General features: G+C 35.7%; 1 protein-coding gene across 3 annotated transcripts in view; it reads right to left on the bottom strand.

Moving 5' to 3' along the window:
* Positions 1–24,100, bottom strand: part of LOC148237493 (uncharacterized) — a 61,247-nt gene that overhangs the window by 2,630 nt on the left and 34,517 nt on the right. The window contains exons 1-17 of one of the 3 annotated variants that reach the window (XM_088205063.1): positions 20,268–20,445; positions 15,184–15,289; positions 14,975–15,110; positions 14,801–14,901; positions 14,655–14,729; positions 14,464–14,523; positions 14,297–14,395; positions 8,846–8,903; positions 3,929–3,986; positions 3,803–3,865; positions 3,177–3,720; positions 1,736–3,106; positions 1,156–1,271; positions 811–1,077; positions 641–737; positions 455–572; positions 11–199 (exon numbers count right to left, since the gene is read on the bottom strand). In XM_088205063.1, coding sequence (XP_088061189.1) covers positions 11–199; positions 455–572; positions 641–737; positions 811–1,077; positions 1,156–1,271; positions 1,736–3,106; positions 3,177–3,720; positions 3,803–3,865; positions 3,929–3,986; positions 8,846–8,903; positions 14,297–14,395; positions 14,464–14,523; positions 14,655–14,729; positions 14,801–14,901; positions 14,975–15,110; positions 15,184–15,246 — 3,415 coding nt within the window. In that variant the 5' untranslated portion in view covers positions 15,247–15,289; positions 20,268–20,445. Of the gene's footprint in view, positions 1–10; positions 200–454; positions 573–640; positions 738–810; positions 1,078–1,155; positions 1,272–1,735; positions 3,107–3,176; positions 3,721–3,802; positions 3,866–3,928; positions 3,987–8,845; positions 8,904–14,296; positions 14,396–14,463; positions 14,524–14,654; positions 14,730–14,800; positions 14,902–14,974; positions 15,111–15,183; positions 15,290–20,263; positions 20,446–24,100 lie in introns of those variants that run through there. The other 2 variants (XM_088205064.1, XM_088205062.1) reach the window with 2 other exon arrangements.

Genomic DNA, 24,100 nt, shown 5'->3' on the forward strand with positions numbered 1-24,100 from the left:
ATTCAGTTACCTAAACATCGGTTTTCTTTGATGAGAGAGTCCGCTTGTTCCCATAAGTCGTGACTCATGTGTAGAAAGGTGTAAAATTTTACTAAGTTCATCATAGCGTTGTGGACTTGAGCCGGCATCGCTACGTTCGTCATTTGAACCAGTGCAGGCGTAGAACCTGGGGTATGTTGTGGCGTAGCAGCAGGAGCACCTATGATTAAATATTCAATATTAATCTAAATGCACATAATTATTAGATAAAACAGCGAACGTATAATAAGACGAAGAACATTTGACCCTAATGGTAATCTAAAGCAAATAAGATCCTTTCATAAGCTAATGATATTTATAGAATGCAATCATCTACATAAGCATAAATGATTTATCACAATACTCGTTGATAAGTACATACATGTATTAACAAATTGAGTATCAGAGAAGAAATAAATAACTATCGAGAACTAACCTGATGAAACGTAACCGCTACTACCGGAACCAGTAGATCCGATCGAGCCAACAGATCCTGCGGGGCTCGGCGTAGGCGAAAGAGGAGATACTGTCCCCACGGCTTCCATACACAAAGACTAAAAAAACATACCAAAATAAACGTTGAGAATTCATTCAACTGAATCATTATTAATGCGGACGTTACCTTTTGGTTATATTCTTGTAGTATTTTATTATAATCTTTAACTTCTCTTTTGTACATTTTGAACATACGTAAACATAACAATGACTGACATCGAAAACTGAAAAATAATCATAAATTTTATTATAAAGAAAATGCAGTTTTTTATAAGTATTCTTAGAAACGAATCATACCTAAGGATGTCCAATTTCGTTAGCGTAGAAAATGGAGACGCTCTACACCGACCGGGCATGGCGTGTATGGATTTGATGTACGCTAGCGTCTCCCGGTACATTGTAAACGCCTTCTTAGTGTCCAATTCTAATTCTAATACGCGTCCCGTAAGAACAAAACACAATACACTCTCTTGATATAACATAACACGCCGCAAAGGGTCACTCTCGCGCTCTGCCGCAGTCCGTAAACGTGTCGCTTCAGATAAATAATACTTATGGTCCCCCCTAAAAATTTAGAATTCACACAGTGAGTCAAAATCTCGCACATTCATTCAACATAGCAGCAATTTCGAGCCAATTTACCCTTCTTCTTCAGAGTCATCTTGATCCCCGTGTTCTAAATACGAATAATAAATGTCCACTCTAGAATGGTCGTTGTTCTCCACCCGTTCGTGGTTTGTAAGGGAAGTTTCGGGATTCTGCAATGTCAAATTCAACATTAAAACGACGAACACAAAGCGAGTTAAACCAAAATATAGCAAGCCCCGTGTTAATCCGGATATATAAATGGAACAATACACAGTTAGAAATTTCACGAGAAAAAATTACAATTTCCCACTGTGAAACCTGCCTACAAACGTTCATGCAAAACGGCAGGGAAATGTTAGCCATGATTAATTGTAAGATTAAAAAGAAACCTACGAACTGCAAAGAAGATCCTAACGAAGGAACGTCAGCAGAGGTCTACTCGTTTCTTCAAATACTCGTAACACACAACTTCTTAATCTTCCACATTATATGTTTAATAAATACATTCATACATAAAAGAATTATTTTAAAGGAAATTTTGCTCCACTACGCTATCATCACTCATTCCGGACGATCATTCCTTCAAACAATCCGGATAAGCGAGGGTTTACTAAAATATAGAAACTTTTCATACTTGTCTAGAAAATTTTTGCTTTTTGTCAGGAGGAGCCGGAGGAGGCGGAGGCGGACGTTTCAGCGGTCGCGTCGACCTGGCCAGTCGAGCGACAGTGTCGGGACCTAAACGCCGCAAGTCAATTTGAACCATCATAGGTACCCTTCCGTAATTATGAGAATTTCCCATAGGGTCAGGCGGATTGTCCACTTTCAATCGTCTCTGAGCGGCTTCGTCGTCTCGTATCCTCTTTTGTAACACGTCTTCCTCTTTCGTCTTTCTCGGCGACGGTTCAACGTCCCTACTCTTAAGCTGAGACTGTTCTTCGTCTCTGTACCGTCTATGTAATAAATCTTCATCTTTTAGACGATTCTGCAGCTCTTCGTCTTTACGCAACTCTTCTTCTCGTAGGCGCTTTTGAAGCGCTTCTTCTTCCCTGCGTTTCTTTTGCCACATTTCTTCTTCTTTCATTCGCTTTTGTAACGCTTCTTTCTCTTTACGTTTTTGCATAGCTTCTTCGTCAAGTTTTCTTCTATGCGCTTCCTCGTCTTTGAGCCGTTTTCTTTCGAGTGCGGCCTCTTCTTCTTTTATTCGTCTCTGATTCAATTCCTTCAGTCTTTCTTCTTCTTTCCGTTTAAGGTTTTCCTCTTCTCTCGCTCGCTTCTGCAAGGATTCCTCTCGTTGTTTTCTGAGAGCGACGTCTTCTCTCTTTTTTTGATCCATCTCTTCAATCAGTTTGCGTTGGATCTCTTCCTCTTTGTACCTCTTGTACGCTTCTTCCTCTTTCAATCTCTGTTGAAGGGTATCTTCGTTTTTGTCGTGATCCAAAGTGTGAGCCTCGATTATCATCACTTGACCTTTACCTTTTCCTCCTTTGCCGCCGCCCTTTCCACCGCCTTTAGCGCCGCCCACAGGACAGAACAGTTTACCCAGTATGTTATTCTTCTTTTTATCAGTAGCGACGAAGGTACATTCCGCTTCGCTGTCACTCAATTGATGCGAAGAAACAGGAGGACTAGAAGGAGACCGCTCGTCGTCGCTGGACTGCGGTGGAGCTCGCGGCTGCGGTTTCGCCTTCGGAGGTCTCCCCCGTTTTCGCTTCACGGATTCTTCTTCCGTCCTCAACTTGCGAGGACGACCTCGACCTTTGCGTTTTTCCGGATCAGGTCTCGCAGGTCTGGGAGGCGCTTCGTCTTCGGAAGCGCTCGGCGAAGACGGCGGACGAGGTCTGGCGGGAGTTCGCGGAGAACGCCGCGCCGCCGACCTGTTGGCTCCACGATTGACCAGACCGTTTCTTTCCGAATTCGATCCTAAATCGCCGTTTCTGGGCGTAACTTGCAATTCGTTCGAGTCGGATTCATCTTCAGAGTCTGAGATTCCTGATAATAAATCCTGATGAACAAAAAATATAAAATCAATATGTACAATTAGACATTGAAAGGTTTTAGAAACGCTAACTTACGATCGGTTTTCCTTTAGATTCGGCGAGAACTGTCTCGACCTCTTTGGTAGAGTCCGAGCAGCTGTCGCTTTCTATGTTGTTGGTGCTGGTGCGGCTGCTCGAGCTCGCGTTGGATCCGGGGGCGGTCGAAGATATGTTGAATCCCTTGCTGTCGTGTCGGCCATTTCGCGAACTCGTCTTGGCGCACCGCGGGCTAGTCCTGTTGGTTCCGGGACTCGTTCGACCGTTTATTCGAGGGCTGCTTTTTCCAGTTTTGTTGGGACTGGGCCTCGCGCTCCTCGGGCTCGTAGCTGAGTTGACGCCAGCTGGCTGCTGCGGTGCAAAGTTGCGGAGGCACCACGAAGGCCTCTGAGGAGCGGTCGACAGATCGCCGGGTCCCTCGACGACTTCGGGAGGTTCGTCCGGCTCAGGGGGAGGAGAATGAGGCGGAGATCGGTTTTCGCCATTGTGTTTAGAATCGTCACTAGACGAATCGGAATCCGAGTCGGACGGAGTCGATTCGCTACCAGACGAGCTAACGGTAGCCGATTTTGTCGCCGGTTGTCTAAAAAAATTTACAAACATGTTAAAAAAATAATAATAAAAAAACAACGAAAAACGATAAAACACGAGGAAAAACGACTCACGGAAGCATTCTTTTACGCGCCTCATCTTCGCTGTCAGTCAAGCGCAAATCTCCCTCAAGGTCACTAGAGAAACAAGGAGCGTTTTGACATCGCTTTAACGTGTTTAATTTTATTTGAAATACTCACGTCGAAAGCCTCTGGGCCATGCATTTTCTTCCGGACGAATCAGAATGTCGATCGAGATCTGTAATGGAAACAATCGCACATGTAATAATAATGACGCGACGTAGTTTGTTACGCATATAAAAAAAACCCACAGATATTCAAATATTGACAGGAAAAAACAGCAGGTGACGAGTGTAAAAAACACCTTCCGCCACTTCCTCCGCCGAAGCGGCAGGTGCCGACCAGCGCAGATGCGCTTTTCCCGCGCGCTTTTCGAAAGATTCGGCAATCGAACGCTATAAAATCATAGTGTCGAGGACAATACGTGCGTCACTTTCGCGTGCATTAATGTGGGTCATAAACCCCTTTTATTTGCGCATTGTCGAAAGAAGACGAGGGGAAGCGAGCTAGAACGAGGGGGAGCGCGAGCGTCGAACGCGAGTGCGCGTTTTCGCGCACTATTTTTAGCGCGAGCGACGTCCGTTTGTTTACAAAATATCACAGTATCGGCGGTTTCCACGCGCGCGAAGGAAAATCGGCGCGGGTCAAGAGCCGGGCTCGGGCTCGCTCGATCGCGACGGCGACGGCGAGAGGCCCTTTTCGAATTTCGACTATAATAGAAAGACCGACCGAGAGGAACGGTGCAAACCTTTGATCGACACCAAGTCCAACAAGATCATGGCTGCGGCCCCGGACGAGACAGAAGAGAGAAGAGCTAGCAGAAGACAGACGCGAACGTCACGCAGACGCCGCGGTCGCGGTGCATGTGCGCCGCCGACCCTAATTTAGATCGAAACGCGAAGGGGATAATAGGAAAGCTATTTCGTTCCGACTCCGAAGAACGGCGCTCGATTCGTCGAACAATGCCCAATTTCGTTTGCGCAACTTCGAGTAGTAGTTTCAAACTGGAATCGGATGCTTTTATACAAAAATAGAGTTGTGATATTTCGAAAGTAAGTCTATCTTTTGAGATCGCAAAAATAATCAGACTCGGAATCTATGATAAATATTATTTTGTTTGAATTTAAATTAAAAAACAAACTTCTATTTAAGGAGTCCCAGACATAAAATAGAAGTACACTGAATATTTTTACGTGATAAAAACTTTGTTGTCACAGGTCAAAAACCAATAAATAATTAGCACAGTAAAACATGTACGTAAACCAACCGGCGAAAAAACACAACAATTAGAGAAACACTAAATGCGCTGGCTCTGATGCAATATGTTAAGATATGGATGTACAAATACATACATATACGTTCAAATATATGTATGGAAATAGTTATTTAAAATTGATACAGATGAAGAAAAAATAATGAATAACTGAGTAATTATATTATTGTTCATCGAAAGTTTAAAACAAATATATAACAAAGTTTAAAACAATAAACTACGAAATCTTGGGATAAAAAACTGAAAATAAAAATGTCGTCTGTGCACAATATACTCGGTTCGTTATTAATGTAATTATTTTACTATCACATCTGATAATATTTCCCATACAAAGGTCAGTTCTCACAAGAGTTTATCGACAGCCATGGTTGCATACGCTAATGGGGGTAGGTAGGTAGGGTTTCACGTTTTCACGTGCGAGTGACAGGTCGCCCATACATAAGTGCTGTATTTCCTTTAGTGTATCGATACCCCAATCAAGCAATCTGTCTCTATCACCGCGCTTCTAAAAATAGTTGACGGCAACATTTCTAAAAATCAAGTATCGTTTAAATTAAAAAAATTTTTTTCAATTTTTTTTGTTTAATTTCAGTAGAACAGTGTTGTTACATTGACTTTAATATTACTTTCAAAAGTAAGTTTTTTTAAATTCTAACTTTTATGAATTGAAAATAGCTTTGGATATAAATTGACATGTTCGATATATTTTATAAAGTAACCTGATAATTTCGAGTATAAAAATCTCATTTCTTATGTCATTAAAAACAGCGCTGCGCACGGATGTTGTACGGAATTTTTTTGAACGCGGCAAAGGGTTAGTATTTTTTAAATGTAAAAAAACATTTTCTGACGCTAATATAAAAACTACTCACACGCATAACACTACTAAAGCCAACATTATATTGCATCTTTCACATTTTTTCCACAAACTTTTGTTATAAATAATTTTACTCATTTGAACTTCGCCCATTTGAACCGTGCAGCCTCCATTTTTGTCGTCAATTAGGTTTTTTTTCACAACCCTTGTTCCTGCAGCCTTCTGGAGACTGTTCTTACAGAAACTTTTTAACACTATTGAGTGAATATTTTTCGCACCCATAAAACGATTTTCGTTATTCGAAGTAAAGGCGATGTAACATGATATTAAATGTTTATTATTTTCAACACAGGCGTTTTTTATTATTATTTATGGCATAATATTTGTTACCCAAATCCTAAGAACCATTTAAAATGTGCGGAAGATAAAGATCTCTAAGTTCTCGCAAGAAATACCCTAGTCGTAAATCATCAATTTGTTGTCAGCTGTGACAGGACAAATAGACAATAGACGGGCAAAAATTCCTTCTGTCCTTCACATATTTTATTTTTTCACTATAAGTGAAAGCCAACCCTTCAATGAACATATTTATAACAAAAGTTTGTGGGAAGAAAATGTGAAAGATGCAATATTACGTAGGCTTTAGTGGTATTATATATATGCGTGTGTAGTTTTTTGTGGCGATAGCTGTATAACAAAATGGGGTACAGATTTTAATGTGTAAGCATAGTCATTGTTTGCATTCTGATTGAAATAAATTAAAAATCGTAAAGTACTGCCTTTTACGACAGCATTCACGTGAGACTATTCGAAGATCAACTGAATATTACCTATATAAACAGAGCTAATAATAATTGTTAAATTACTTTATATCTTGTATTTTTAATAAACATTTTGAAAAAAATAAACCAAAAGTATTACTTAATCTGGGTTGCCGCCTAAAGAAGTTGAGAAATACTGAAATGTTATTATTATATTTAAGTTTGAGATAGTAAATGGTGTTTTTTAAAGTTTGTTTTTTGAATTGGCAACACTTTTTCCAGCGACAGCCAATTAAACAGCTGATAGCTGATTTGTGCTCAGTTTGGTTTGCTATTTTACCACGAGTAGATTTACGCCAGAGCAACGCTCACAAATCGTGTATATTTATTTCGAAAATCATGGATCAGTTCGCGAAACTTACCGTGCGCTACGTCCATTTTACGGTAGACAAAAACGTCTATCTGAGCATCTCGCTTGCACGAGCTTACAATATCCAGCTCGTGTAAGAATTTAAGCCGCTTGACCATCGTGTGCTCCGTACGCCCGGTGAATGGGCGAAAACAAAATTGCTCTTGATCCTCATTTTCACCACAACATTTTGTTCAGCGATGAGTGGCTCATTTTTGGTTGAATGGCGACAATGCTACATCAACAAGCAAAATTGCCGCATTTGGAGTGAAGAAAATCCAGAAGCCATTATTGGTACGCCAAAAAAGTCCACTATTAGGTGTGCTTTATGGGCTGGTGGAGTCATTGGTCCATTTTCTTAAAAAAATGATGACGGGGAGAACGTTACAGTCTAAGAAGAGCGCTATAGATCCATGATTACTAATTTTTCGTTCCTCAATTGAATGATATTAATGTGGAAAAGCTTTGGTTTCAACAAGACGGCGCAACATGCTACACAGCGCGCGTTACAATCAATTTATTGAAGGAAACCGTGTGATTTAACACCTTTGGATTATTTTCTGTGGGGATATGTGAAATCGCTACGCCGATAAACCAGAGACGATGGATGACTTTGAAGCCAACATTCGGCGCGTTATTGCCGATATACGGCCCCAGCTGCTTGAAAAAGTGGTCGAAAATTGGACTTCCAGATTGCGCTTTATTCGAGCCAGCCGAGGCGCCAATATGCCAGAAAGCACATTTAAAGACAAATTGTATAAAATTATCCTTCCAATAAAGCCAATACCATGGCCATTACCACGATTTTTACGTGTTTCATTTAATTTTAAAGTTTTATACCTTTAAAACAAAAACTTTTATAAAATGGCGTATTATAGATTATTTTTATTGCTTTGTTTTGTATTACTTAAAGGTTTAAAAAGTTAAAAGTATTACCACACGTATTCATGTTTAACGCTTTATAATCATCACTATGTCAATAATTCGATATTTGTTTAACTTAAAAATGAAAAGTGGTAATAGTGAATAGGGATATCGAATATTCAGAAAGCGACTATACTTATTTAATTTCATTTTTTGTTTAATTGCATCAATCAAATGAAAAGCGTATGAATATAATTTTTTTTAAATAAATAAAAAACTCACATTAAGTATTATTTTTTCTTAAATTGAATAGCAATCAGTTTATGTTCGTAAAAAAATAATATGGAGCAATAAACTATCAATAAAATATTATTTTGGAGTTGGGACGTTTCAGTCGCGAGGGAACGCGGCAGAAGGTACGCGGCGCGCAAAATGAATGTAAGGGCCGAGCTTATCCGAGATGATCCGAACGTATCCGAGACCGTCGCGTACTCTACCTTGCGAGCGTGTGTGTGTGCGCGCGGGCGTAACAAACGTCACCAACACACCGACGGCGGCGCGCATCTTTCGTATATCGAGCGAGGCGCGCGACATTGAACGTCACGGATCGATCGACGCGCATGCACACACACGAGCGCGCGGGGCGCACGCACACAGACAAAAAAGCGTCTCGCCGTCGGGAAACGGCGGCGCGCGGTTCCCGAAGGGGTTCGCCGCGAGGAAAAGGTTCGAGCACCACAGGTGGAAGTCCGACGACGCGCACGTGTACGCATTGCACCGCACAGTGACGTCACAGCGAGCTACGTGACGTACGCCATGCAGTGCAACAATTCCGGAAAGGGGATGCGATCGCGCGCGCCTTCCGCATGGTCCTGTTGCGTTAGAGAAAAATGCCTCAAATCGATATACTCACGATTGTTTTGTTGCGGACACGGTTTCGACTCGATCGGCGTCAATGGCTCCAAAGGCGGCTGAAACAAAATAAAAGCAAAGCGATAAAGACAAAGCTAGAATTTAGTTTACATTTGGCATTCCCGATAGTACAATTTTATTACGAATCGGGCGATCAATCGAGACCGAACGCTGTTATCTTATCGCTACGGTCCTGACCTTTTCGATTGTGTAAATAACAGCAAACGTTCTAAATTATTTAATGATAAAATAAAAATATCTTTTCCTATTTAGTTTAGCTTTAGATTATGCTGCGCACACATGACTATGAATATAAAGTGGTAAAAAAATAAAATCAAGCGAAAAATATTAGATTAGAAAGTACCCCCATAAGCTGAACCTTATTAATAAAATAATCTCACAATAGAGCGATACGAACTATCGTCTACTATTTGGAAATAATATGACGAATCACACTAAATCATTGTTTGTATTACAATAATATTCACGAAATCTAAAGTGACAAAGCCATTTGTGACCATCGAGTTGTACAGAAAACAGTAACAAGAACAAACTCCACTACAATATAATAATATATATTTTAGTGGAGTATTCTTTTTATAATTTTCTATACAAATTAGCGGCCTCGCCACTTGAACATTTCGTGAATAGTCCTGTGTTAATTATTCGTTGTAAATCTACCAGCAAAAAATGATTGTATGTTTTAAAGCGTTTATTTTCTTTCTTGAACGAGATTAAAATATTATTCGACAACAAAATTACAACAGAACTAAACCTGTTCAATTGTATATTACAAATAAGAAGTTACCTAGTTCAAAAAAAATATTTTCACGCCGGAGTTTTAGTTTCCTGAATTAATTTTGAAATATCGGGAACACCAGCGTGATACTAAATTTGTCGCAATTGTTTGTTAAAATAAAAGCACAATAGAACCAAATGCTTGTTATTTGCGATTTCAGAATAGGTTTGTTCGTCACGCCAGCATAATACAAGCGCACGTGCCTATTGTCTATTTGGGTTGATTGGAACTACTCGCAAATAAACTCGTCGATACAAAGCCTAGCGGGTACCCGGTGACTTGGGACATGCGAGAGTTCAGCCGAATTCGCATTAAACGAAGCTACGCCGAGTACCGATAAATACGACCCTAATAATAACGAGGAAGCAGCCGCTTTTCACAAGTCAACCCTGGTTCAGCTACGAAGTTCGAGATTCGATAGTTTAACCCAATCTTCGGAGACTACGATAACAACACTTACATATCTTACCAATTGTACGTGATTTCAAAACTGATAATGAAACTGAAATTAATAGCTATGTATTCTAAAAAAAAAGCATAATTGAAAAAGTTCGTACTGAAATATTGATACGAACACTTTTTAATTCACTTTATTGATATAACGAGCAGTTCCAAATATGTATGCATTGTGTTACAATTTTTTAAATTTTGAGAATGAAAAATTTGATCTAGTTTTACAAGTGGAATATATTTAATTACAATATCAACTGGAAATATAAATCTATGTATTATCCAGACAATCTTCAATAAATAAACAAACATAAGGTGGTATCAATTCATTAAAATAAATCGTACTTTTGGCTCTTTTGGATTAGTTTGATGTTCTAAATTTAGCATATAAAAACACCTTACCTAGGGTTACCCAGAGTTGGCCCTAACTTATTTAGCGCTCAAGATAAAACATAAGCACCCCCTTCCCCTCCACATATTATCAACACATTTAAAACATCAGCTGATATACATTCAATATCATACACCAATACTACTTAACCACCAATTATCTTTCGCAAACAATTTTAAAATTTATAGTAAAACAAAATAACTACATAATAGTTGTTTATTGCATTATAAATTTTAATTAAATTACGCATTTAAGATAAAAAAAACAGTAGATCAACGCTGAAAATAGCGGCAAAACAATTGTATGGTAACCTCAGAACAAATAATATAATAGTAGACAAGTAGTACGCATAGAAAAGCGACGAGGTGCAGAGAATATAATATATGGTTTCCGTGAGACTATCATCGAGTCGCTCTATTAAAATAAAGGGAGCTAAATGTATATTTTTTAACCCTTTGCTATTGCTAACATTAAAAATACACCATTAAACTTCAGTGCAATCCCATTTAATGACAGAGGGCCGATTATTCGATCCTACAATTTTAAAAACAAATTTATACCTATTCGATTTTTTATCATATATAAGCTTATTCAAAGTAAAATGGATACATTTGCTCTATATTAGGCATGTCGAATGTATTTTATGACGTTTTCTGATATTTTTTGTGTGTGACTAAGCAAATAGCAGCTGAGCATTTTATTGCAATGGGATCCAGATGAAACATAAAAGTAGCAGGTATGTGTATCTTTCACTAATTTACAAATTCTAGTCCCCATTTAAATATTTACCCAAAACAGATGTTTCATATTTTTACAAATTATTGATTCGCCAGTAGTATTATATTATTATTTCCTTATATTACATAACCACCAACGTTTTATTTTATATTCTTATTTTTTATCAAATTGTAAACACGAAAATGGTCATAAACCCGTAATATAATATGTACAGTATATATAATTAGTATGTTTGTAAAATTATTTATATTATTGAAATAAACGATTTTATATATAAAAATAACTATTTTCTTTCATCAATTAATAATAGATTTACTAGATAACAGAACTAAATTTTCTAAATAAATAAAATTTCTTTAGAGATGTATGCTTCAAACTTAAGTAATATTTATTAGTTTTTAATTTTCTTTAATATATAACTATATTTTTTTTATTGTTCTATCTTTGTAAAATATGGATACTATCGCCTTTTATTATTATACATATCAAAGAGCACGCGAATTTTTTTTTTAATTAAAAAAAATATATTACGTGTATAAGCATTTTAAAAAAAAATATGGTAAAAGATGATTTTGTTTATAAAAAACGTTTGACAGTTTATATATATATGTATAAGGAAAAATCATATGGCATTAAAAGGGTTAATGAATGAAAATTACTATATATATAGTATATTTAAAAAGTTATTAAAATTTAAGTTTCAGTCTAAACATAAAGTTGTCGAAAATAATTTATAAGTACGTTCAACATGAAAAAGTAAGCGAAAATAAATAAATAAAGGTTATTTTCAAATATCCACTAGCTCTACGAAATAATTTTGAGTGTTCTCTAATCGCGTGCACGCTGTTTCAGGTACGTTCACCAGCAAATTTTAGATTTTTTAGCAACACTGTTTGAAAATCTTTGAAAAAAATGTTTATTTTGATTTTTAAGCGCCAAAAAATTAATTTATTTTTTCTTCTCTCCATTAATTGACAATTAGAGAAAATAAACACTTTTTATGTGTTTCCACTGCAAACGAAAATTTAAAATGTATATTGAACAATATTTAAAATTATATAAACGTTGGAAGATTTGCATTGATTAAATACCTAGCTCATATTCTGTTCGCTCATAAACATCTTTCTTTTTCTATATAATCAACTATGATTGATATTATTCTTACTTGGTAGAAAAGCCTCATATAATAAAAATGAGCGTATTTTAATTCCTAGTTCAAAATTTTATAAATATATACTAATTTAGTATACATATATTTTTGCAAAATCTTATATATTTATATCAATATGAAAGCTATCTCTACAAACATTTTGTATTCACTTCCTATGTAATCACAAACTTTTGACTCTTATAGAAAATGTAATGGACAACGCCATGCAATATTAGTATAATACGCTACAAACCATATGATGAACATTTTTAGAACAGATATAAGAGAAATTAAATATACTACACATGATTTTCTCCAGTGCAAATTTATTAATTAGAAAGAAATAAGATACATCTGAGAAAAACCTAAAAAGTAGGACATGTCTGCTGAAATAAAAATGAAACATGCAAAAACGAAACAAAATGAAGAAAACCTACAATTGCTTAAAGGACGTTTTACTGAACATTTCTAGAACGCAAATATTTAAAAAAAATTTCAAGTACCTAATAATAAATAGAACAAGAACGACAAAAGCTAGTATTTATTAATTCTGATCTCACTCCTCGGGGTCAGTTATGGATATAATATATATCTAGCTAACTGCACGTCCATTAAAAAAGCAGAGAAGATTGATGGCGATAGTAGATTATTAATTATCGGTGGACAAAGGTCTTAAAGTGATTTTCTTTTCGTGTTTTTAATTTTATCACTTTTAAGAACAAGTTTTTTAGGATTTTTTTTTCAAGACGGAGGCTCCGCTCCGCTTTGTCATTAGGAACGCGTTTCACTTTGAAGATCCGTCAATTATTCATTTTGGTTTGCATCAATTTTGAATATATAATTTAGAATCCCTTAGTAATCGAATAAGTTCAGATATGGTTCTTAAGTTACCTTTATATGAGGATATTTGGTTATTATCCGTTTTTATTATCTCAGCGCCTTTCTTTTAGGAGTGGTTAGGATTCGATTCGCTGAGTTTTCGCAGAAAGTTGTGTCTTTAAACATTTCTTCAAACTACTGAAGGGTATTGTTGAGAATTTGAAGAAATCCAGTTTCGGGTTCCAGAACGTCTTCGGAAAATCATGATTGCCTCCTCTTCTCATGTTTGTTAGAGCCAAAACGTCCATACTAACTGAATTGTCTGTCACCATTGATTTATTTAATGTCAGCTACGGGGAGCTGGTCCAATTTACATAGCTTTTATGATTTTTCACCTTTTTTCTAGTAAATAATACTATGTATACATTTTTAATAATCATGACACATTGGAGTATCCTACTCGGTCACGATAGTTTTGATTTAAATAAATAAACCAAAGGTTCACCAGATATCGGCATTTCAAGTATCTAGTATTATATAAAGAAAAGAATCGTGATACGCGCTATAAATAAACAGGATAATTTTTTGATAAGAAAGCAATATTGTCAATAAGAAACGCAATATTGTCAACTACTGCGTAGAGCTATCGGTAATTGAACTACTCGACCCAGCAAGTAAATTGCTCATCTTATCAACCTTTGAACTATCAGATGGGAATAAAAATTGAAATTAAAAATACAATATTTGTATTCATATAAATGAAAAATATTTTTTTCAGGAACAGAACATAGTTATAAATAAATCTATGTAAGCATAAAAATCTGTGATTTTAATTATTCTTATCTAGGTCAAATATTATATTTAAAAAGTACATAATAATCATAAAATTTCTTGGAAATTACTCTTAATAACTGAATTTATAATTAGGTCATGTTTGCAGCTTTGAAGAGCAATCACCGTAGAATTGATGCATCAACCTAATTTCAAAAATGATGAATTTACAGTGTATCTTTTAATAACAAGCCTTCGAATTTAATACAAATCCCTACTAATTTTCCAGTAAAAATGTCTTAATATGGTAAATAAATAATCTATATAAACTCACCCTTAGGGGAGGTAGTGCGGTGAAGCTGAACGTTTCAACTTCTTTCCGAGGAGTTGCTGCAATATCCGATAATGGAGGGCATGGAAGTGATTTCATTTCCTAAGGAAGAGATATGATTAGAATCAATAAAAAAAACATTAAAAAAATATTTTTAAAGAAACGCGTACCTTTAAAATGTAATTAATTGATGTCTTTTCGCTGTAATTTCCTCCAGGATCGTTAATATTCTAAAGTAATATAAAAATGTATATTCAGAACAGACATTATTTGTCATGTAGTATCAACAATTTAATCTTATTTATTTGAAAGATAATCATGTACATAAAGGAGCAAAATAATTTTCATAAAATATGCTTACCGGTGGAGTTTTCCCATTATAGATTTTATTAGACGGGAGCCTATTAGGCATGACAAGAGACATTCCATCTGGATACTGTAATACAAATCATGAATTAGATGATTCTTAATATTAGTGTCATCACTTGTATTTTAAATCAAACACACCTTATTGTTACTATAGTATTGCGTTCGTTGATATGGTCGGTTATTCTGTGATGATGCATAATGGGGTTTCTTAAATTCGGAGCCACGGGACGGTCCACCACCTGTAAAATATGTAAACATTAAAACACCAAAGCAATTCATACATAAAATTGTTATTTATTGAAGTGTACTAACCCGGTGCGGGACTCGGCGGCTCGCCATACACACCGATCGATGATTTAGGATCATCGAGAAGATGTTTCACGGAGTAAAAGTCACCGAGTTTATTCCGAATCTCCTGGGTGACGCGATCCGTTGCACCCGGATTCACCTGCAAGGAAACAAATTTGTCAGTAATAACGTAGTACGATAGATGCATAAATTGTGTAACGAAGGAAGCATACCTTGACCGGCGGTTCAAACATTGGCACAGCTTCTTGTATACTACTCTGCCCCTGCGAGGACATCTGCGCGCGGGCTTGCCGGTCCCTCTCGCGCAGATTCTCAATGCTGTAAATTAAAATAAATATTGAAAAGCTTAACATATATAAACTTTAAGTGTTGATAATTAATTAAAAGAATTTGACAAATAACACAGATAAAAGTGTAATTATTATAAGTTCACAGTTCAAGTCAGAATCAAAAGAGACTCGTGAATTATTTTAAAAGAGAAGTTTTCGTAATAAAATGTTATTGGTTTATCGGCATTAAGATTTCTCCATGTAAATAAAAAAGTGGGTAAATTAATTTATGGTAACAAAGAAAATACAACACAATATTAATAAATAACAACAACGACACAAAAGAAGAATGGCTACTATTTCCAACAACGAAAACACTAGCACAATCGTGAAAATTTAAAATTTTGATCGACCAGCTATTTGATGTCTTCTGTAAACATACATTTCTGAATGTTTACTTCTGCACCACATCATTAATGTCATATTTTTAATCGGTAAGCCTAAAAGGTAATAATCATTACCTGACGATCCAATCGCACACATCACTTTCAGTAATACACTCGTCTCCGGCGATACCAATCAACTTTTTGTGAATATTGTAGGGAGTGACTCCTTCGGACCACAAATATCTGATCAAAAATCGTTGTTCACTAAGAGAAACTTTAAAAGGAAAATATGACATGTTACCACCTCGGCCGTAAAAGCCAGACTGAACATGTGCAGTCCTAGTGAAAAATGCATTGATTTGTTCCAACAATGTAATAAGCATGACAAACTTTATAGAGCTGACTCAAGTTTTAGCGTTATGAATGACCGCCTTTAATTTTTAATTTATTTTTGTAAATCAACACGTTTTCATATAATATATTATTTTGCCATAAAGCAGTTTTGTAGTCTTTATTGCATATAATTGATGACTAATCAGTGTATTAACTAATCTAAGCAATTATTATTGCTGGTGATTAGGACTAACATTGAATACTATTAAGAAAAGCCTATTATTTTTCTTATTAAGTAAGTGTCAATATTTAAGTTTAATTTGTTATCATTTTATTTGAGGTTCGACGACTTTATCAACTACCTACTTATCGTTAAAATAACACTGCATATTGAATTAGCAGCAGCAGGGTCATTCTAAGAAATTAATTATCGAGAGTGACATATAAACATGCTGAAGTATAATTATATATACAAAACAATTCGAGGAAATTATATGAAAGTTTACATAATATTATATGCATGTATACTTGTACAGCTTTCAAATTGCAATCTAATAATAAAGAAGGGTAATCTTAAAATAATATGTCAACACAAAATCAACAAACGCCAGATTTGATTTATAACGCTGTCAACGAAAGGACGTACGTAGAAGCAATTAGATTTCAGATTCGTCTAGAGTCCTTACAGATGAATAAGTAGTAAAAATGGGAGGCAAAAAAAGCATTCTCAACATTGTGTTACTTTTGAAAATCAGTCGTTTCCTAAGTAAACTTAGCACGTTTTAGATAGGTTTCGATGGAAATACTACTTTCGGGATCCATATGAAATTCCAACCTGTCGTTTTATAGCTCTACAATGAAAATCGCCTCGTTTAAATTTTTATAAAGTATTATCTCAGTACATTTTCTTGGTAAATTGGTCAAAAGATATGGCACAGCACTTTTCTTTCAAAGGCATCGCCCTGGGTTTTTAATTTTTCATTACATTAACCCTCAAAAAAGGGTGTTGATTATGGAGTTACATTATATTATCAAATTTCTGTAGCTTTAGTCAATATTTAATTTGAGCCGCAGTCTCACTCGAGCCTGATATTGTTTCGGTCCATATGTATATTTCCTCATTGGGAAATCAGTCTCACACTCTCCACTGCATGGCATATCCCTCGTGGAGTTTATTTGCACTGCTGTAAGACATTTATCAAATACACATTTAACTTTAATTCAAGGTAATTGTTCTTCAAAACATGCGACAGTTTCTCAAATGCAAGTTTAATAGTACTCCGCACTATCGCCGTCACTCAAATCATTTTCGAATGATATTTCTCTACTTATTATTTTTGTTTTATTACAATTAATTTTAAAATCAACTAGATATCTAACCATAATTTAAATATTTTTAATGGAGGCTCCTATGAGAATGATGACATACAGATCATCATAACCTAACAGGTTATCCCCAATGCATTACGATGGTCATAAAACAATACAAGGTATTGAGTGTCGACAGCACCCTTCAGTAGTTTGAAGAAATGCTTAGCGACATACAACTTTCTGCGAGTACTCAGCAAATCGTATCATAACACTGACAAGCACTGGGATATAAGAACGGATAATAACCAAATATCCTTTTATAAAGATATCTCGAAAACCTTTTTTCTACTTTTTTGACTAAAATAGAGTATTTGGTTATTCAGGGATTCCAAATTATAGATCCCGATTCAAGAATGCTACGAACTAGTGTCATAGGATTGTCAAAGTGAAATGCGTTTCTCATAATAAAGCCGAGCATCTTGGAAGACTTATCACAGACGTCGTTTATGTATAGAGAGAACTTCTACTCGCACTCAAAAGCGATTCCGAGATCTTCAGTGGAAGTTTCTCTAGCCAAAATGTTCGTACCGAGATTGTAGGAATAAACTGGTGGCGAACGGGATCGAGAAAATGACACAGTATGGTCTTTCCAACACTAAAGGGCAGACGGTTAACAGAAGCCCATCTCCTTAGAGAATCTAAATCACTTTATAGAGAGGAGTCCGCAACAGATCAAATGTATTTATTCAATTTTAAATCATCTGCATAGAGAAGAGAACTTGCCGTATTTGCCATTAATAAATAACGTGAAGAGCAGAGGGCCTAGGTTGAACCATTGAGGAACCCTCGAAGGGGTGAAATATTCTTTTGACAATCAGCTGCCATAGGTTACAAACTATCTACGATCGCTTAAATAAATCGAAATAAAATTAAATCATCCGAGCAACTGAGGTCTGACAATTTTTTTAATAAAAACCCATAGCAGGCCTTGTCAAAAGCCTTCCTAAAATCAATATATACGACGTTTACTTAAATTCCCTCTTCAGAGATTTTAACACCATTTTGGTGAAAAACAATGTTAATAACAGTAGATCGGGCTGTTGGTCTAACAAAACTTACCGAAAGTGATTGAAGACGTATCTATGGATAATTATTTCGAATAATTTAGCAAGAGTTGGAAGCACTACGACAGGTCTATAGTTTTTTATGTACAATTTGTTACCCTTTACATGATTAGGGGCGATTTTTGTGCATTTAGTGATGACGTCTTGAGAATCAAAATTAAAAGTACGTTTTAGAGGAGCAGCAATACTGACTTAGTAACCCTTGAAAATGAAACTGAGAAGCAAATCAGGCACAGAACTTACAGCTTCGAAAAGTTGAAAAACAGAGGTCTTCAACATTTCAACGTCGTATTTAAGATCTGCGCGCTCAGTTTCCTTGATGATCAGTACTGAAGACCAAGTACAAGAAGAAGGTGGCGATTGAACGGAAGGTGACATAGCTAAAGCACAGAAGATTTGGTTGAGTTCTATCCATTTAATAAATTATAATCCCTGTTTTTAGTGTAAAAGCCCGTAGGTACCGTTTGAGAGTATAAGCGGCGACCCCAGTGAGTTATATTGCGATCATTTTTTACAATTTTTTTTGTCTTGACACTTGTCTGGCTTTGACACATTTATGCTAGGAATCGTCATAATGAGTAATAAAATATCATTAAAGGCCCTTTTCTTCACAAGCATTATGTGGAGTTGTTAGAAGAAAACGACGAAGATTACTATGCGAGTGAGTAGTGTAAAGCGATTTGACAGTTATCGACAAATTTTGGATAATAAACGTAGAGACCCAATGAATTGTTGTGTGACATTTTGTTATTAATAATTTTTATTTTATTAATAGTGATTTTAGAATTTTAACTGATTTTTTAAATTACCGGGTTCAAGGGGGATTACCTGTATATTACTATTAGAGTAGATCTACTGTAATATTAATATACTTCTTATGTTACAACTTCGAAAAAGTATCATTGCAGTTTGTTCCGACTATCACCACTTGACTTCAAAAACCACTCAAGTTGGACAAAAAGCCCAGCGTTAGATGGCTATTTTTGACTCCTTTTTTTTGCCTGTTCATTGAACGTGCTAATATTTATCTTGAATATCATGTATCGAAAAAAAAGTCAATAATTAATCGACCACAACGCAGTGTTTTCACTATAATCGAACAATGTTCTCAATTAAGTTTGCTTTACAACAGGGGGTAACAATTAAAACCTAAGAGTAGGCATTGTGACAATATTGGATTAAAATTAAATGTCAACATATGTATTTTTTTTATAAATAAAAATTTGATTCTGTTGCTGGAATCAACTTTCTTCTTTCAAAAACTATTATTTAATTAACAATTAAATATATTTGTCAGTAATATATTTAATAAGAATTAAATAATTGCTGTTAAAGATCGAGTTTTCTAGTAGTGCCCAATGGGAAAACCAGTCATGTCATTCGTCATGTCGTCGGATCAGAAAGTTATGGTACAATTATTTGTTTTTAAAGGAGGTATATCAAAATAGTAATTAAATAGTAAAAATGTAACCAGGGCCCTAAACGTACACAACCAGTCCTTAAATGGAGATGCAACTACACGTTCGGCGCGGATATGAACCGGAAGCGTAGTAAAATCGGAGGACACGGTCGTCATGACGTCACGCGCGAGGCGTCGTCGCGCGCGAAGGGCAAGATTCGTCAGGTGGATCAGCCGAGCTGTCAAACTCACGACGCCGATGACAGCGGCCGCTCGACAACAACAAGCGCACCTCGGAACGCGCGAACAAAGCATTCGGCGATGCCCGCCCGGCCTCGCCGCGGCGGGCGCTGGCATTTCGGGGAAGAGCGCAACGAGAGGAGCGTCGCGCATTCACATTCCGCCGGACGGAACGAGAACTCCGTCGATTAATCAATTTGATAGACGGCGCGCGCGATAAGTGATAATACCTACAGTGGCGGTGGTGCGCCGCCGCCCTCGGTCCGCACGCTCGACTCCGCAGGCGAGCGGTGTCCTCGTCGTCGTCGGCTGCGAGCCGGACGACGGGAGCGACGGACGGAGACGAGCCGCGGACGCACCCTCGGGGGGCGCGCGACACCGACCCCGCGCGGCAACTTGTTTACTACTAAACAATCAGTTGGCAGTTCCGAGAGCAGTGTTGCCACGGTAAAAAAACTTTAGCGGGCGGACGCGTTCGCGAACGCGCAATACGAACAAATACTATTTATTACCTACAACTCGTTCGATTCGTTGAAAAGATTAAATCAATTAATTTTGTAAAAAAAAACACATTTATTGTGCATTTTTTTTAAACATCAGTCTCAGAAGTATGTGTACTGATTCGCCTCTTAATGACAAGGTAACGTGATATTTAGCTGCGAGTCAGTACTGCGCTACCTCTGTTTACGAACTTCATGTGGTAGTTGTGCGAGCTGTGATGGCTAAACAAACGGGCATTGATAAAAATGCAATTCATAGAATTGCGCAAGCGGATAAATTACACATTTATTGAAAAACTCATAATTAAGCAAAATTTTTGGATAAAGTAATAAACGACACACAGTTTTTGGTGAACGTATGTATGCATTACTATATCAAAATATTACTATATAGAAGCTTATTTAATGCTCATACGCTGAAATTACAACTTCGCGAACAAACATTAGCATTCCAAGCCTTACTTTTTATGCTGACGGTTTACATGCCACTTATCAAATTTACATAAAACTTTTAAAGACTTTTTAAAATGGTAAAAAGCTTCAAATTAGATTTTTAAATTTGTTTATTAGTATTACTGTTATTTTGAAAATATGTATATTTACTTACTAATTATAGACTATTGTTCTATAATTTAAGTCTTGGTTCAATATTTGGGCTATAATGTTTTGGTTCAATATGTCCTAATTATTATGTCTAGCAATTACTTGTTTTTCTTGAACCTTCACCGTGTTTAAATAAACAGCAAATTTTAAAGCTTTTTTTTGTGTTCAGGACTAAATAATGAAATAACAAATAGAGCATTCTACGATGTTAACCCAATTATACATACTGTATCATATTTGGAACAGTACGTTGAACTTTTTTCTGATGTTTTATGGCAATGATTTTTAGCTTCGCGGCAAGCGTAAGGAATAAACAAAACTATAAAAAAATCTTGTACTCTGAAATTTGTCGGAGAGTGAGTACAAACACAACTAAAACAGTGGTTCATTGATTTTTTTCTGTGATATCGTCAGAAAGGCTAAAAAATATTTGTTTCGTTTATGAATACAAAAATTATACATATGGTCATGAAGCTAGTTCGATATTACCAGTGTTTTTTAAGCATTTGTTTACTTTTTCACTTTGAAATATAGTGTAACCTATTTGGTACAGAAATACAATAAAAAATTCGTTCACCTAGAAATAATTTGATCGCTAAACTTTACCAAAAGCCATTTTTTACGATATTTTCAAATTTCCATTGTGCTGATAATCTAAAATTTCAAAAGTTCATATCGACCAAATTTTTTAGTATAGTCTGCAAAGAGAAAATCACAGTGTCGATGAAGCCACGGTGCAAACAATTTATTCAAGGCAAACCAATTAGGAATGAATACAAACTATGGTCAGGAAAAACTTTAGGTGGGTAATTTTTTGGTTTGAATCATACAGGGTGCAACTACAATCCTGAATGTCAATTATTCTCGGTGCCAATGTTGTTTTAACCTATACTGAACTTTTTGAACTCGAAATGGAAAAAAAAACTGCCACTTGTTCATAGATAATTTTTTCACGTTAATGAAATAAGTAACATAAATATAGTCACTGGAACTATTAGAGAAAATCGTTCTGGGAAATGTGCTTTACTTCACAATAAAATGGTAAAAAAGAGAGAGGGTTCTACAATAACCGTGTTAATGATTAAATAATTATATGTAAGTAGCATGATAACAGTAAGGTGTCAGTTTGCTGGAATGCCATTGGAGTAAACTCAACGGTACAACTGAAAAAAACACTGTTTCACAACCTCAACTGATCCATCAATACAATCAAAATATAACAGGGGTAGATCGATCAGACAAGAACATATTTTCGTATAATTAGTATCCGTGGGAAGAAGTGGCACATGCCTTTCATTTTACACTGCATTGATACGGCAGTTTGAAATGCTTGGTTACAGAGATGGTGGTGGGATAGTTATAATAGAAACAAATAAGCTTCGCAGTAAGCCAGGACTAAGTAGACCATCTTTCATTAAAAAATATATTAAATAGCGACAGAAAAAATTGGTAGGTTTTGATGGAAAATTCGTTATGTAGTAATAAAGTAGAATAGCGTTTTCATGCTTTGCATTTTTTATGAGAGTTTTTTCTATACAGCCAAAATAAGATATTCAATATGAAAGCTTCAATTGGTGAAAATGTACCCTTCGTATCAATTTACACGAAGAAGACGCGCGAATAGATACCAAAGCGCTATTATGGCAACCGTTCGACATCGATGACTTTTCAGACTTGTTTTATGCGCTTCAAATTTTCTTTTAAAAAATGTCAGTATAGTAATTTTTGCGTTACGCGGCTAAATTCTTTCCTAATACAATGACACTAAGTATATATATATATCTCTCTCCGGTGCATGAAAAAATAAACATCGGCATTATATTGGTCCAATGGCATGTCATTAAACTTTTCATTGCGTGATTAGTTATCCTTTTCACATGATAATTAGTTTTCCCGTTGCAGTTCTACGTATGTAAGTTAAAAAAAATGTTTCAATTTTATTTTATAGGAATATTTAGCAATATATTGCATTAAAAATCTTTATTATTTATTGTAAACGTCGGCGTTTACATATATTTTAGCAAAACGTTTTTTTAAACAGAATTTTTTTCCGTCTCATTGGCGGTCCCTTTTTTGTTTGTCTAGACATTTTCTGTTTGATATATTGTTCCCAATCTGCAAGTTTTCAGAAAAATATATTATTATATAAATTATATAATAGTATGTGAAAGATGGCCAATCGTGCAAATTAAAATGGTAGCAATGAAGAGCTATACTTTGTTTCGTGGAAAACATTTGCTCAATTTCAGCAAAAACAATAGCATTGAGGCTAATTTAAGTTAAGGCGTTTTTAATTTGTATGTAAATTTATTTGCGCAACGATTAATTACTTTCGTATTTTTCAATATAATTAGTTACATCAACATATTGATACTACGAGAAAAATATCAGCGTTTACAATGAATAGACAATGAAAAAGTAATGTATTTATATTGTTTTTTTACTAACTCAACTTTTTATAGAACATTTGCAAGGAATAAAAAAAACTTCGCTAGTATATCGTCAAACGAGTGTGCTGATGGGCCTATTTGGACGGATTAGGACCACTAAAAAATGCACCTTTCAAATCGACTCAGGTCCATTTGCTCTGGCAAAGGAACGTACTGTCCATACAAGTGCCGAAGAAGTCAAAAGATTTTCAGGTGCTAACATAGTGAACTAGCACTTCCATCTGGAATTTCCACTAGTCAAAACATGACACTTCTACTACTTCGCTTCCGACTTGTGACATAAGAGTTCAAGCGAAGACACGCTGAGTACCGACCAAGACAACCTTAAGAAGACGAAAGTCTCAAATCCAAAAAATAGCCCCAAACTTTGATGACGACTCAGAGATTTTTTTGCGAATTTAATAATATTTTATAAATTAGTAACTTCATATATAAAAAAACAAATACGGTGTGAAAAATCTATTGAAATTAATTCTGAAGTAGGACTAAGACTTTTTAGATGATCTAGCGAGGT

Source organism: Plectrocnemia conspersa, unplaced genomic scaffold (genome assembly GCF_051122295.1).
Source record: "Plectrocnemia conspersa isolate PC_06_02 unplaced genomic scaffold, ASM5112229v1 ptg000002l, whole genome shotgun sequence".
Taxonomy (NCBI): Eukaryota; Metazoa; Arthropoda; class Insecta; order Trichoptera; family Polycentropodidae; genus Plectrocnemia; species Plectrocnemia conspersa.